The 15,547-nt window shown below is 51.5% G+C and overlaps 1 protein-coding gene across 2 annotated transcripts; it reads right to left on the reverse strand.

Moving 5' to 3' along the window:
- Window positions 1-2,017: 2,017 nt before the first annotated feature.
- Window positions 2,018-7,222, reverse strand: FOXA1 (forkhead box A1). Of its 2 annotated transcripts, none has more exons than XM_032344068.1 (2): window positions 7,129-7,222; window positions 2,018-4,798 (listed from the first exon to the last, which is right to left on the reverse strand). In XM_032344068.1, exons 1-2 carry the CDS (start codon window positions 7,198-7,200, stop codon window positions 3,452-3,454), a joined length of 1,419 nt encoding a protein of 472 aa, XP_032199959.1. In that variant the 5' UTR covers window positions 7,201-7,222; the 3' UTR covers window positions 2,018-3,451. The 2 variants fall into 2 exon arrangements, with proteins under 2 accessions (XP_032199959.1, XP_032199961.1); XM_032344070.1 differs by lacking the exon at window positions 7,129-7,222 and adding an exon at window positions 5,066-6,616.
- Window positions 7,223-15,547: the final 8,325 nt, after the last annotated feature.

Here is a 15,547-nt window from a genome sequence, read left to right on the forward strand (position 1 = left end):
TGTCTGAGATGAAGAAATAGAGAAATTTGAAGACGAAAAGGGGTGTGGGCGGGGGCTAGGGAAGGCGGCGCGCTCGAGGAGGGTCGTCGCAGCACTCCCTTGGAACCACAGATGTTTTCCTCCTGGCCCTGGGGCGCGGCGCCCCAGCCCCGGGCGTTGCGGCGTTTGTGTGTCCGGGTTTCCGAGGAAGGGATTACGCAGCGGGAGCCGCCGCGGCAACGCGGGCGTTGGGGCCGCGGGAGCGGTAAAGCGACGCCTGGCCTTCTTTGTTGACTTTTAGGTCTCGGGCTCGACAGAAGATTTATTCGCTAGGAGGGGAAAATGCCCAAACAATACAGAACTAACTGCACTTGTCACCCCGAGATGCCTGTGGTCCTGCTCTGTTCCTCTTCCCCGGCAACCGCCCGCCCGGGCCCCCGTGGGCGTCCTTCCTAACGCGCCGGGCGCAGGTCGCCCAGATGCGGCCGGACGCGCTCAAGGTGTCCGGAGGTGCTTTACTGCTCAGAGGTGGCAGAAAAGCGCGCGAGAAGCCCACGAAACCAGGTCCCCGCGACCCACCATGCTAGCTTTTCAGGCAGGTTTCCAAAGTGGCCTCTGCCAGCAACTTGCGGCGCCTCGCCCCCTGCAAGCCCAGAAAAAGTCTCTGCCAAGTAAGACAGAACTAGCTGAGGCCCACTTAAGCCTAATTGGTGGAGGCAAGACACTGAAATTGCTAATATGTTAGAGAGGGAAGGGAACATCACCGAGGGGAACGCGAAAGTTAGACGATATAGACTCAGTGGGGCTGGTAAAATTCCTCGGCCCAAACTCACGGCCTTATGTTACATTTGGAATTCGAATTTGCCAACGCGTTTGTTTACCCTGTATAGAAACATAAATAACTATTGAGACTGAAAGCTTTTTCCTCTCTTTGGGATTTTAATGTCTTTCCAAAAAGCCTCCAAATTAGATTTTAAAATTATTCAAACAAGTTATTTCCCTCTCCTCCTTTCATTAGCTGAAGGTGGGGGGGATTTCTGGATTTTTCTCAAGTGCTACATGCCACCCCTTCTCTCATCTGGGGAGGCAATTACGCGATAATTAAGGGACTCACACAGCTCTTTTTATCTTGTCCGCAGTGTGGAGTGGGGCGATCAAAGTAAAGGCTGGCCAAGTTCAAGCCCCGGCGAGGATGGAGTTCATACACAAGGGCTCAGGCAGGCTAGCCTCTGCTTGGACTGGTGTTGTTATTGTTGATGTCAATCCGAACAAGACTTACAAAGAAATAGGTGGACTGGAAAGTGAGCCTACTATCAAAGGAGATTAATGATTTTGTGATCTCAAGCAACTGTAGGGGTGTGAAGTTGCATTTAAAAGCTTCTTAGAAGGCAAACAAATCATCAGCTTTAAGTTCTCAGGAATGGTATTTTTAGAAACAATATTTTTAAAAGTATCTTCACAAGATACAAAATAGCAGCTACCCTGAAATGTCCTGGTGGCACAAAGCTTCCCCTGCAGGAGTAATTTAACTAGATTCCTTGGCCCCTTCCAAAGCTACCAGGATGGTTAAGTTTTGTTTCTTTTTTAATGGGGGGGGGGGGGGTTCAGGATTCTCTGTTGTAGACAACTTAATTTTATCAGCCACATCTGATATTTTATTCTCACTAGAATACTTCTCAGATAAAGGAAAATTAGGCATTAGGGAAGGGGAAATGTAGTTATATTAATGAATTTGATTTCATTGTGGACAGACTCAAAGGAAACAGAGAAGACTTAAGCTCATGTTAAAAAATTAAACACTACTGGGAGGGAATAATTAGTCTTAAAAATCTCAATTCTTAGTATATTAGATCAATTTATCTACCCACTTTTATTGGATTTCTTTGGCTTCTTTTTACTAGCTTCCTGGTCGTTTAATAAACAAAACAATTTTGTTATAGATCATTTTCCTTTCCGTCATTTATATTCGGTGCTGGACTTTGGAAAATATCATTTTCAGAATACTTACTTTGGATTTAATTGAGGAAAGTAACAAATATTTTTGTGTTAACATTTGATTTATTTAAAGTCCTTAACTGCAAATGATCAAGAACATATTCCACGGCTTAAAATTTTCATTTTCGTTATTTAAATCAAAATATTTTAATTACAATCACATTGATAAAATTAACATTTTTAATTTGTAATTTTAACCATCATTTAAAGCAATTTCAACTATAAAGAAAAAAAAAGGAATAAACCATGCAATAAATTAACATTGAGAAAGCAAAGAAGAATAATGAAACCCGTCTGGCTATACTAACACCATGTCCAACTGTGAAAAGTGCATTAACACTGAATGAAACAAGCACACAATGGCAATAATTAAAATGGCCACAATCATTTAGATTTTGGAATTTCGGACCAAATTTTGAAATACCACTCCCTATAACTTATCTCTCCTCCAACATTGTAATATTCCTTTTTTCCTGGAAAAATATTATTTAAATGGTACGGATACATAAAAGCTAATTTTATACATGTTATGTGACCTCAGAATGACATGACAATGGCACTCTGCAAAGCAAGGAGCAGAGTTACTGAAGATGGCAATTCTTCTCAGGGTTGGCTATATGTGGGTGGAGAAGACAAGGGAGGAGGGTGTCTTTGTAACTTCTTGGTCAGGCAACTCTTGAAAATGTCCCATGTATATCACTAACCTATTATTTCTACGTGTTATGCAAATATATGGAGGATGTCTACATAGTTGAGCATGTGCATAAATAAGTTCGTACATAATATATATGTATTTCATTTTAAGACATCTGCTATCTGAATGTATCAGAAATGGAAGCTGAATAACAAATGGCTCTGATGTTTATAATCAGTTTATGTTTTGCTGCATAACAGCAGTGTTGTCCTTCAAATACTTTTAATAGCCCCTAGTGTCAACTTGTTTCTTCACCCTTTCAGTTCTTATGGTTAAGAGTATTGCCATAGACCTGTAAACTTGTGGAGGGTCAGGTGATGGGGGGGAGCACAAACAAATATTTTACAAGTCTGACCATCTTTCTTTCTTTTTCTTTCTTTAAATAAACCCTGCACAGACTAGAACGTGTCTGGAGGGAAAGAGGGAAGACAGGGAAAGGAATAAGGAAGTAGGAGGATTTTATATATACATTTGTAGATTGTTAAACTTTGCAGGAAAAAAATTTTGTTGGTTTGGGATTGGTTTTCTCTGTAATAATATACACAAGGCATTTCAAATACAATAACAAAGTAACAGTCCTTTGCACTGGGGAAAAGATTGTGCACACACACAAAAAATGAAATAAAAATAGCTGGGATTTTATTATGCTGTTGTCGGCTTGGTATGTGTGGTTTTGTTTGCTGTTGATTTTTCTCTTTCCCTCTGTCTGTCTGTCTGTCTCTCTCTATCTCTCTCTCTTGCTACCAGCATGGCCATGCCAGACAAACCCCCAGTCCCAGGGAGCTAGGAAGTGTTTAGGACGGGTCTGGAATACACACCTTGGTAGTAGGCCGGCTCCAGGGCTGAGGGCTCGATGGGGCTCCTGGTGGCCACCGACGCGCTGCCGAGGGGCAGGCTGGCGGGCAATGCAGCACCATAGGGCGAGTACTGTAGTGCTTGCTCATATGCCTTGAAGTCCAGCTTGTGCTGCTGCTCCGAGGAGGACATGAGGTTGTTGATGGAGAAAGGGTGGTTGAAAGAGTAATGGGGGTCCCCTTTCAGGTGCAGCTGGGACTCGTGGGGAGCCAGGCCGTGCGCCGGGTGGGAGGGGGGCACAGATACCAGCGCCCCGGGCCCCGAGCTGATCGGGGGCGCAGCCGAGGAGGATGGCGTCTTCAACTCCGAGGCGCCCCCTGTCGCCGTCGCCCCGCTGTGGTCCAGAGTCTGGGGGCTGGCAGCCGGCCCGGGGGCCGGCGCGCCCTCTAGCTGGCCTGCCTTCCCGTGCACGCCCCGATGAAGGGGCGAGTTGGCACTGGGGTTGGCGGCGCTCGAGGGGTCCTTGCGGCTCTCAGGACCGCCCTTGGCGCCGCCGCCGCCACCCCCGCTCCCGCTGCCGCCCCCGGCCCCCGGCTGCTTCTCACACTTGAAGCGCTTCTGGCGGCGCAAGTAACAACCGTTCTCAAACATGTTGCCGGAGTCCGGGTGCAGCGTCCAGTAGGAGCCCTTGCCCGGCTTGTCCGGGGAGCGCGCCACTTTGACGAAGCAGTCGTTGAAGGAGAGCGAGTGCCGGATGGAGTTCTGCCAGCGCTGCTGATTCTGCCGGTAATAGGGGAAGAGGTCCATGATCCACTGGTAGATCTCGCTTAGCGTGAGCATCTTGCTGGGCGCCTGCTGGATGGCCATGGTGATGAGCGAGATGTAGGAATAGGGCGGCTTAGCGTGCGGGTAGCTGCGCTTGAAAGTCTTGGCGTCGCCGCCGCCCCCCGCGCGGCTGCGGCCTAGGTTGGACGGCGCGTACGCCATGGGGCTCATGCACGGGTTCATGGCAGCCGCGTAGGGTCCCAGGCCGTTCATGGAGGCCGCAGGCTGCGCGCCCATGGCGCCCATGCCTCCCGGGCTCAGCGTCGTTCCCATGGCCGTCACGCCCGCCGCCGTCATGCTGTTCATGGCGCCCGCGGAGCCGCCCGGCATGCCAGCCACGGCGCCCGGACTCAGGCCGGCGCCCAGGCCCGGGTTTGCGTAGGACATGTTGAACGAAGCTGGGGTCATGTTGCCGCTCGTGGTCATGGTGTTCATGGTCATGTAGGTGTTCATGGAGTTCATAGAGCCCAGGCCCGAGTTCATGTTGCTGACGGGGACGGAGGAGTAGGCCTGGAGCGGAGACAGCGAGGAAAGAGGCCCCGGAGGGCGGGGTTAGTAGTGGGAGCGGGCGGCCTACCGCCGGGGGCAAAGCCGGAGACGTGCGGGGAGCATTTCTGCAAAGCGCAGGACCCCCCACCCCGGGCAAACCGTCAGGCGCCCTCCCCAGAAAGAGTAAAGAAATGTCTTGCACAGCAGGGAAAAACTCTTATCGCGGCAGGCCTGAAAGACAAGCGCTCACAGAAAATATGTCCCCAGGAAGATGTGTAATCGCCTTACATGCCAGGCTCAGGGGCCGACTTCTAGGGCCCCTCCATCGCCTTCTGCCTCCACGCCAGTTGGTATTCCAGTCTCCACCCCAGACTACCCTCAGCAAAGTCATTTTAGTTAAAGGAGTTAAACTCCGAAAATAGAATTATTCTCTGACTTTGCTTATTCACCCCACCTTACGGGGTGCGGTGGTGTAGTCCCCCGGGGCGGGCAACAGAACACTAGCTCTGTGCCTAGCTCACCTAAGCCTGCCAGGCCGGGCTGACCACATAGTAGCCTCGGCTATGCAGGGTGGCTGTTAATTAAACTTTTCCTGATAGAACTAATCATTCGTGGCCACATGACCATCCGTTTCTCAACAACTGGCTTTACCGCCTTAGTTTTCCCCCAAATGGTGACTTTTCGTTATTATGTTTGGAACGAGTGTTTTCCATCTACTTGTAGTAACTGTAATATTAAAAGCAACAGAAACTCAGAAGTTTAGTAAGTCTTGGAAAAAAACCCTAAAAATAGATCTACAAGAGGGGGAGTAGGAGGGAGTGCATAATAATATCAATGCACTACACTTAACTTTAACTTGACTTTACATGTACATCTCTTTAAACCATTCAGGAAGTTGCACTTAATTTCGTTATTATTTCCAGCCCCATAACATTTGAAAATTTTGGTGACCCAATTTGTCAAAATGATCTATTTTGTTTTCCCATACTGATATGTTGCCATGATTATTTCAAAGCTTTGCTTTAAAATCCCCCTTTAAATTTTCAAAATCAAAGTCTACTTATTTTCTCCCAATGCTATTTGTTTCCCAATTCTCAGCTTCAACCTGTAAGAAAGTTCTTTCTATAGGGGACTTCATTAACTAGTGGGTTGAGATGTCTGCATCCGAATTAAGCCTGAGGAAGAGTTCTGAGCTCACTTTTAAATTATCAGAAGAAAACCCTTATCAATAGCAATTTGGGAATGCCATATGCATGTTAAAAACATAGAGTCTGGAAAAATAAAAACGTTTCTGATAGTTTAACAAAAATAATGTCTGATTATTTTCAGCAGTAGGTACAATTTCATTTGAAAAATTAAAAGGTGTACAAATTTAACTAGGCACACTCTGCTATGGTATGCAAATAAATTCAAGCTAAGTTTGTGAATATATAAATACATAAATCTAAAGAAATTAATTACCATCCAAATATTTCCAGATTCTATATTTTTCTGTTCATGTCTTAAAGTATTTCTTTCTTTCTCTCTCCCCCCGCTTTTTTTTGTCGTCCTCTCTCCAAGAATATAGATAATTGTTTTTAGTAATGGTGAACTTTTGGAGGCTAATTGCCAGCTGTTTCAAGAGAAATACTTTTAGTAGGTGGTGGTCCCGCCTGTACCTGGTTTTCCTCACAATCCCTTTGTGCACATTGTAAAATAAACCACACGAACGTGCCACCAAGGGGACAATGAAGAGAAACAGGTTCTCTGTTCGGGGTGCTGGAGGAAAAGTCAGTTCGCACCAGCGCCACCCAGCGGTTTTAGAGTAAAATGAGCCGACTTCTCCCCAAACAGGGCTTTTAAAGAAGTTTTCTAAAATTTCGGAATCGATTCATTATTAAGACGCTCAACTCAACGGCAGCGCGCTTTCATCTGAAGACATCTGCGAATTCATCCGTGGGAGGAAGAGGCCGCCCTGCTGGAGAACTCTGCCTTTACCCTAGAGTTACCTCCAACTCTTGCCGGCGCCCGCCCGCCAACCCGCGGCACCCCGGGCCTGGTTCCGTCTCCCGCTCTCCGCAGAGAAGAGGCAAGCGCTTTCCAGAGCGGGTGCCTTCAAAGGCCAGAGTTTCCTAAAACCCTCTGGCCCTCTCCAAGCGCCGAACGCCGGGACCCAGCCTCCCCCGCGGGGCAGCGGATCCGTCTCCAAGGCCCGGCCAAGGCCTGTCCGGGAAAACCTCGGGTGGACCCGCAGCGATGGCACCGAGGAGGCGCCCCCAGCCCGCCAGCCGCCCACCCGGCCGGGCGCCCGCCTCTCCAGGCCTTCCCCGGCAGGGGCTCCGGGAGGGTCCCGCCTGCTGCCCACTTCTCACCTCCTGTGTGTCCGCGTAGTAGCTGTTCCAGTCGCTGCTCTCATGCCCTTCCATCTTCACAGTCCCTAACATCCTGGAGCAACCCTGCCCGATGCAACCATCCAGCCCTGTGCTAAGCGACGGGCGGCCGCGCGGCGCAGGGCTGGGGGGCGGGGAGCCGAGCAGCTGCAGTCACCCGAGCGCCCGCGCCAGCCCAACACCACCCTAGCGAGGAGGAAGCCAGGCGCTGCGGGGCGCGGCGTGCGCGGCGGAGGCGGCGCGGCGGGCGGGGGCAGGCGGCGGCCGCGGAGCGCGGCGCCCGGGAGCGCCTCCGCGGGAAGTGAGCTGGCGGCCTCTGCGAGACGAGTGCAGTTGAGCTGATGTGGATCTTACGTCGCTCGAGTGCCCACCTCCTCGTCCTCTCCCCATTTGTCGGCCGCACAAAGACGCTCGCACCTACAAAGCCCGAGGTGCACCTGCGAGGCGGCCGCCCGCCAGTCCAGCCGCCGCGCCTCCCGCCCAGCCGCGCTGCCGCCGCGCGCCCCCTGCGCCCCCTCCCGCCGAGCCCCCTCCCTCAAACCCGGCCCTCACTTTGTTTGCAAAGCAGCGTAATTGGTTTAAGCCCGGAGCCTGGGGGAAGAGGGAAATGGGATGGGGGGGGGGTAACCCCTTTGGAAGAGGAAAAAAAGAAAAATAGGCGGGGCCGGGCAAGCTAACGAGAGTTCTGGATAGGAACGGCTCAGCCGGAGAAGGGCTGGGGGCGGTGGCGTTGGATGCCGGCTCGCGGGGCCGTGCCAGCTAAATAACTCCAGAGTCCCTTCCCAGGGGGACCCACCGTCTTCCGGGGGCCGCCGGCCGCAGTCCCATCCCCTGCCTCTCCTGCTCTTCTGCCCGCTTCCAGCTCCCACAGTACTATTACTGACCCAAAGTTCAACCCCGGGAGACTGAAGAATACAGATGATCCCCCTCCCCCGACTTAAGACTTGAAAAAAGGAGAAAGCCCCAATTTTGCCCCTTCACTAGAAACTCGGCCATCTGAGTCAACCTAGCCGAGTGACGTTAGGCCTATCTGGGCTCCTGGCTAGCAGACTGGAGACGCTGCCACGAAACCCGTACCTGCGGCTAAGAGCAGGTGAGTCACAGCACCGTTTTATATCTTTATGACATAACTTTTTCTTTTTTTTTTTTCCGCCTCGGTCCGCTCTACTTCCCTTGTCATCTGTAGCGATCATAAAGAGGAAGAGGCTGAGAACAGATGTCTGTGTGATAGGGCAGGCGCACCCGAGTCGGGCCGTCCTCCTCTATCCAGCTCCTCCTCCTGCCCCCCTTCCGCAGCCCCGGGGACTGAGCTGGAGGCGACCGTCTGGTTTCTGATAGGGAAAGGTCAGGGGGAGGGGACATCTCCCTAAATGCGCGCGTTAACTGGGAGAGCATGAACACAGGCGCGGGAATGCGTCTGCTCGGCTAGAGAGGTGCCAGGCTGAAGCCAGGGATGGTCTGTGGCGGGGCTTGATCCCATCTCTCACCTGGAGGGGCCAAGCTAGCACCGCAGGCGCTTTCTTGGTTCCTAATGGATCCTGGGCATTGGTGGGAAGTTCTCCCCAAAGCAAAGCCTCTTGGCTTCTGTGAGGTCCTGGGTAGTGAGTGCCCAAAATCACTTTTGTTGGAGAAGGACCAACTAAAGTGATTGATAAGCGCTGAGCTGGTGATAGGTTGTGGGGTGGTGTGAGTTTTCTAAGTATATTTCTGAGTGTATGAATGTGTGTGAGCTTCTAAATGAGTGTGGCCATGTCTGTTTCTAAGTGTGTGGGTGACCATGTGTGTGTCCTACCCTAGGTAGAATCCACTAGTTTTCCTGAAGCAATAACAAAATAAAATCTTTCTAAAATGACTAAAAATCTGCCAAATATTCTTGTTTGGCAAAGTTTTAAGCATGTTATTAATCTCATATTAAGCAATGTGTTTTAACTTGTCTTTAAGATACCTTTTTCCCTCTGTACTTTGTTCTTTTAAATCTTTCTTCCTTGAAATCTGGCAACAGAATCACGTAAAATCCTCGAACCAAACAAATCTCTTAAATCAGGAGAGCCCAAAAGGGTGAAGATGTGCAGTTAAGGAAATAAAAAAGATAAAAGCGTTGGATTACAATTCCTTTTTTTTTTTTAACAAAAGGAGGGGAGAGAAATGTCATATTGTAAGGAATGGAATGAGAGTGAAATTAAATCCACCTGGAACTCAGCAGGCGCCCTCCCCAACTGCAGCCTGCCCCTAGGACTGCAAGTCCCATCAATTTGTGTAAATGTATCTGTAAATGTGTGGATCTGCACAGATTTCTCAGAGCATCCGTCAGAAACTCATTCTTTTGTGCAAAGTTCCCAGCAGCAGCAGGACCCTGGTTCCATTCGTAAAGAACACGGATGCTTAGTTTCCTTGGCCTGTTCAGGGGGACTTTCAGTGCTAATGAGCTTCCTTGTTCCTTCCCGCAGTGATTCTCCAACGCCCTCTTGGCTCTTCAGAAACATGGAGCATGACTAGGGTATTATCCATGGGTAGTGACAACTTAGTAAAAGCTTTTATGGTACACAAAAAGCCGGCGCCTAAAGGGGGGGCGCTGTCATTTTATAGGGGGGTCAATTAAAACATCAAATATTCTTTCACTTTTAGCCCACTTCCTAAATCTACTAGAGCTCATCTTTAAAAAAAAAAAAAAAAAAAAAAGTCAGCTGAAGAAGAAGGGGGAAAAAAAAAACCTACAGAGGGATGTCCAAAGTAAAGTTTTTCCAGGGCTTCTTCAAAGCCCAAGACTGGTGGTGAAGAGTGGACTCTGCCAACTTTAGAACCTTGATCCAGCATGGGATTTCGCCGCCCCGCCCGGAATGACTGGGTTCACAGCACCTCCCGTGATGTGTGTGGGGAGGAAGGGAGGGCGCCGAATCCTCCCGCAAGCGCCCCCCGGCGAGCACCGTCGGGGGAGTCTGGAACTCCGCACGCCGCCCTTTCCTGAGACTTTAGTTCCCGGAGCTGACTGCCTGAGGGGGAGGAAAGGGGGCAGCTGGTTTAGCTCCCAGCCTTTCTTCATCTCAGTGGCGATGTTCCAAGACCCCCAACACATTTAGGAAGGCAAGCTCTAGGGTACTCAGATGTCAGCCAGTCATTTCGCAGAGCTTTAAAAGCGAATCATCAGGGTCGTGCCGGGTCTTTGATTTGGAAAATAAACAAGCAAATGAATGACACAAAGCTGCTGTCTCCGGGCTGCTGGCCAGTAGGTAGCCAGGTGACAGGCCTGGCTGTAGCAGTCGACTCGTTGGTTACAAACCTCTTCTCCCAAATAGGCCCTGTCTACGCCTCTCAGAGGGCTGTGCCCTGCCTTCCGGGGAACTGGACCTGTCTCCGGGAGGTTGGGTGGACTCGAGGCTATAGGGGCCACGAGGGCAGCCACGTGGCGTCTCCGGGGGCGTCCCGGGCCAAACTCTCCTGGCTAGGACCGGTCTGCGCGAGCCTAGGGCGGCCCAGGTAGAGGGGAGGGCAGGCTCCCCAGGCGGAGGAAGCCGGAGCGGTCAGGGAGGTGATGCGCGCGGGTCGTCCAGGTGGCCTTGGGCGGAGGAAGCGGCTCCGCCCTTCCCGGAAGCTGCGCCTTCTCCGCCTTTGGAGACTTTCGCTCCAGGCGCAGTCTGGCTGTGGCGGCCGCCGGTACAACCTTCGCCGGCCAAACGAGGCCACCTCCTCTTCCCTTTTCCAGTATTACCTGGCTGGGACCCCTTCCGCAGATCTTCGCCGGCGCAAGGGAGAAGCAGAGGGGGACGATGGCTAGAGACAGGTCGCTCCTCAGGCCTCGGGCCCAGCCAGCTGTCTGTGGCGGCGCCGGGGCCTTTGCCGTTTAGCAGGACCGCGGGGTGTGCAGAGAGCAGGACCCGGGGCGTCGGGCCTCTGTGGTGCCCTCTGGAGCCTCCCGAGGACTTCCCTCTGTGGTTCTCCCTAGTCCATCCCCTGTCTCCGCCGGCCTCCCTCCTTCCAGGGGGCTGTGACCAGGTCTCGACTGTCGCGGGCCCAGCCACTCGGGACAGGGTGGTCCGCGCTCTCCGGTCCCCACCTGCCACCCAGATGAGAAGCTTAAATCCGTCCGCGGGCGAGAATCAGATGCTAGGAAACTAAGACCTGTTGTCTTCCACGGGGCTCAAAGCGGACCGGGACTGGGACCCAGGTCGGTTTAGGACTGAGGAAGGCCTGGGACGCTGAAAGCAGCTGTTTGCAATTCCGAGCGACTGGCCTCCGCTGCCCGAGGTGTGTCCGAGCCCGGGAAGAGGCCCAGGCGCCGCGAGAGGGCGGACCCCGGCGCCCGCCTTCAGCCTCCCAACCGCTACGCGGGAGGCGCGGCAGCCCAAGACTCGGGGGCGCACCGCTGCCTGTCGAGGGCCAAGAGAGCAGAAACACCGAGCTCCTGTTCCTTCACGGCCTCTCTTTCTTTCCTTTCCTTTTTTTGTTTTCTCATACCTTCCTTTCTCTACCCTTCCTTTTATCATTATGTTACTCATCAAGAAATTAATTCAAAACTCACAAGGCATCCGACCCGCAGTAGGTAGGGGCCCTGGCCCTGGGACCACCTAATCGGCCTCGTCCAGCAGTTTCGTGCGGAGAAATCTCAGGATCCCGGCCGAAGCCTGGTCGGGTGTTTGTACTGCGGGGGGGGGGGGGGGGGGGGGGATCTATTGAAACATTTTAATCCCAATTCTTTATCTCTGGGTTTGTCCTTTCCCTCACTGCTCCCGGAGCCGCCGCGGGGCTTCTGAGCGGCCTGGGGCGCAGGCCTGACTGGCCCGCAGCCGGATGTCGGAGCCGGAGCTGCTCCCTACCCAGCCTTGCCCGTGGGCGACAAAACCGTCTCCCTGGCCCTGAGCTAGCATTGCCCTGCCAAAATCAGCTCGCATTTTCATGTATTCAAATGAGAAAGATTGGGAAGGGCGACCTGCCCTCTTGGGCAATCACCAGCCTTGAAGAGAATAAGGGTCCCATGGGTACCCGCAAAGAATGGGAACCTCCCTTCCTCAAGGCCTGGGTGGCAGACGTGGCGCCCCTGCCCAGGCCTGGGTTCCCAGGCCGTCGCGCATCTCTAGGCAGCCTGTTCTCCGATTTACGGACTGCTTTATTATTCACTGCTATCACTGCCAGCTCGAAGAAAGTGCCTAGTCCGAGCTAGTCTCTCCTCACCCCTGTGCATCGCTTCAGCGCTGTATCTGCTCAGTGTTGCCCACACTTTCCTCTAGCCGCTTAAGAAGTGCTAGGGTTGGTGTCCTAGAAGACAGACTGGAAATGATGTTCCAAATAAAGAGTTGGAAAATTAGGGAGGAGCATAACAAATTTTCGTTCTGAGAGTGGAGAGGGACTAGAGTGACTGAGGCCCCACTGTTTGCTACAGACTAGATAGGTGCTTTGAGATCCCAGCATTTTCTCCACCCGTTGTTCCAGGATGCAAGAGCTGGGAGCCTGAAAGCCTGGGAATTTGACTCTACCCCACTGGCAGAAGCTGGGGCTAATAGGGAGCCAGTGATGGAAACCCAGAGCCTCAGAGAACTCTATAGATATCATCTCTCTTCTGGAGGCTGCCATCTTAAACCTAAAAATCCTTCCCCAATGGTGAATGAGTATTTAGTTTCTTAGTCCCTGAACTCCAGCTCCCCAATCCACCCATCTCTCCCTCCCTACACACACACACACACACACACACACACACACACACACGACCAGGAGCTTTCCCACGGCCCCGCACTTGGCCCTGGTGGTTTAACTTTAGCTATTCAAATGTGATTACCCTCAAATTTACATAGTTTTATTTAACGGATGCATTTGTAACAACAATATAAATCATATTCTACATATGGGGGGGGGCAAGGATGCATTCTAGCTAAGCTTTTTTCATTGTATTGTCTTCCTGATTTTCCCCCTGAAATTTAAAACTGTTCATTGGACTGACAAAAAGACCGATTTATTGGCATGGCTAGAGAGAGGTTACATTCATTATTTAAAATTAAAATTCGATTGGAAAACACTGGTGAGTGGCTGCTTCTGGACGTCCAGCAGCTATTACAGAGCTAGCATCAGATGAAAGTTTTGTTTTAAAAATAGTGCATTTGTTTGGAGTTGTTTGATTTTCTTGGTCCTATAGGCCACAGAGTAAAACTCACATTGTAGTGAGTTTGCTTCTAAACAGAAACACTAAGAAGAGGTCTCCTTTTTGCATTCCTTTTTGCTGGGATACCAGCAAAATTTGCAGGAGCCTTAACAACTTTCTGAATGCAGTAATCGTGGACGCCTACTGTAAATGTATCAAAGTAAGGAAATTCAGCTGCCAACATTAGGCTTTACCTGTGGTGTCCAGCGCAGCTTCCCTAGGTCTTGGTGAGAACATCGCAGGCATCCACCATCAACTGAGCTCTGCTCTTTCCTTAGGTCCATGTCTTAAATTTACATTCCTACCAGGGTTGTGTTGTTCTGAACAGCATATTCTATTTGTGTCATTTTCTTTTTCTTTCTTTGTTTGTCTCCCCCACTGGACTAGAAGATCTTTGAGGGTGGGGCCCACAGTCCCCACTGCGAGAGCAGAGCACAGTAGACTTTCAATAAAGATTTGTTGACTCAATCAATAAACTAACTGCCCCAATCCAGATGCTGGCCAAGCTGGTATCAGGTGGAAAAAGATGCTGGAGCCTAGAAACCTTATCCACTTGACTCCAAAGTCTCCAAGTGAGAGGACCCTAGGGACCGGTCTTAGGCCAGGGAGCTGTTTAATGAATGGACCAACAGAGGAAAGCGTGAATGGATGGACAGATTCTTCTGTCAGAAAGGCCAGGGTCTCGAAGCCCTATAATCCCTAAGCTTCCAGGCCCACTGGGCATGACTCTTATCCTAACAGTGACGCTTGATTTTAACCAAAATCATCCAGGCGACGTGACTAAGTCAGAGTGCACTCACCTCATGGATTTCTGGACTTAGGCAGAATCAGCAGCAAACCCCCGCCCCCAGCCCCACCACCATTTGCCTATCTAGGGCGGTCAACGTGTGACCAAAGGCAAATATTTCACTTTTGCTGCCTTGTGAAAAGGCAGCAGCAGAGTCTTTCAATAGCAGATATTGATTAAAAAGTTAAAGAACCCCATCAACTTTCCATCAAGCAGAATGTTTCACTAGGAGCTGTAAAGGAAACGTCCGTGTTTGAATAATATGTTTAAATTGGCAAGCAAATGAAGCCGAGCCCACGCAGTGAGAAAGAAAAGCCTTGCAGCCGAGCTGTTAGTCCGGGGTTGTGTGCCTGGGCTAACAAGCACGTGGCGCGCGGCGTTCCCACCCCAGCGCTGGAGGGCGCCTAGGAAGCGGGCTACCGGTCTGTCCGGGTTTGCGAAGTGAGAGTCCGTCCCATGGGATCCTCCCAGGTGCCAGGCACTCAGCGCGCCTGAGTGGGGGCAGTGCGCTCGAAATTATTAGCCATTTACCTTAATTGCCTCCCTGTCTTTAGGATCTAAACCATTTTATTCCACAGGCTTTCCCTGTGTGATGTATGATTTCCTTAAAGGTCCACTCAACCTCTCAAAACCTGCCGTGTTGTTGCAAGGTATTAACTGGAGACCTCTCGTGTCAACTTCTCCTCCCGAAGTTTTTATTTGCCATGAAAGCATGCGTGGCAGTCCTTGAGAGAGGGAGCCGGTCTGCCGCCTTTTCTGGGCTGCTGTCACTGGGGAAACTACCTGGCAGCTCAAACCGCAGCTGCATCTGGGACTTTGATGTCGGGTCCCCCTCCCCCCAACCCGCCCTGGGTGGTGTGGGGCTCAGCCGCGGCTGGGAGGCTGCCCTCGGGGGCTGTGCCACAGACTCCTTTCAGACCATGCTCTCTGCCCTTGGCCGCTCCCCACCTGCACCTGGGTCACCGCCTGCAGGGGAGAGGGCCTCAGAAGTCAGGTCGAGCCCCACTCGCCTTGGAGACTTAGGGTACTAGCAGATCCAATGTAGGTTTTTCTTTCAATGCTTTCCATGATGAAGTTGGTGGCATGGATCCCACTCTCCTCACCCCACTGGCCTCCTCCCCGCCAAAATACCTTCTATTGTGAATCTCTAGACTCCTCTGACCTCTTCGTGACCCTCCTCTCACACCCCACCAAGAGAAGTGGTTTCAATAAATAAAGCACAGTGCTCGGGTTGAAGGTCAGTTTACACTGGGCAGAAGCTTCTAAAACTGCTGCAGGTGCTGGAATGGGAATAAACCAGACCATCATCCGAAGAGACGAGAGGCTACGAGGAGATGGGAACCGGGGCTTGCAGTGGGCAGCGGTAGGGGGTCAGGAGCCTGGTGGCGATCCAGTCACAAACTCGTGGTCCAAACATTCGACCTCAAATTCCCTGGGAAACCCAGGCAGATCCTTCGTGCCTCAGTTTCCTCCTTTTCCAAAAGAGC

This window comes from Mustela erminea, chromosome 5, assembly GCF_009829155.1.
Source record: "Mustela erminea isolate mMusErm1 chromosome 5, mMusErm1.Pri, whole genome shotgun sequence".
NCBI lineage: Eukaryota > Metazoa > Chordata > Mammalia > Carnivora > Mustelidae > Mustela > Mustela erminea.

Bases quoted from the DNA above. Each gene is read 5' to 3' on its own strand.
- FOXA1 (XM_032344068.1), bottom strand. From the start codon at position 7,200: ATGTTAGGGACTGTGAAGATGGAAGGGCATGAGAGCAGCGACTGGAAC. The intron at 4,799-7,128 runs GTGAGAAGTGGG...TCTCCGCTCCAG, and splicing joins ACTACGCGGACACACAGGAG to GCCTACTCCTCCGTCCCCGT.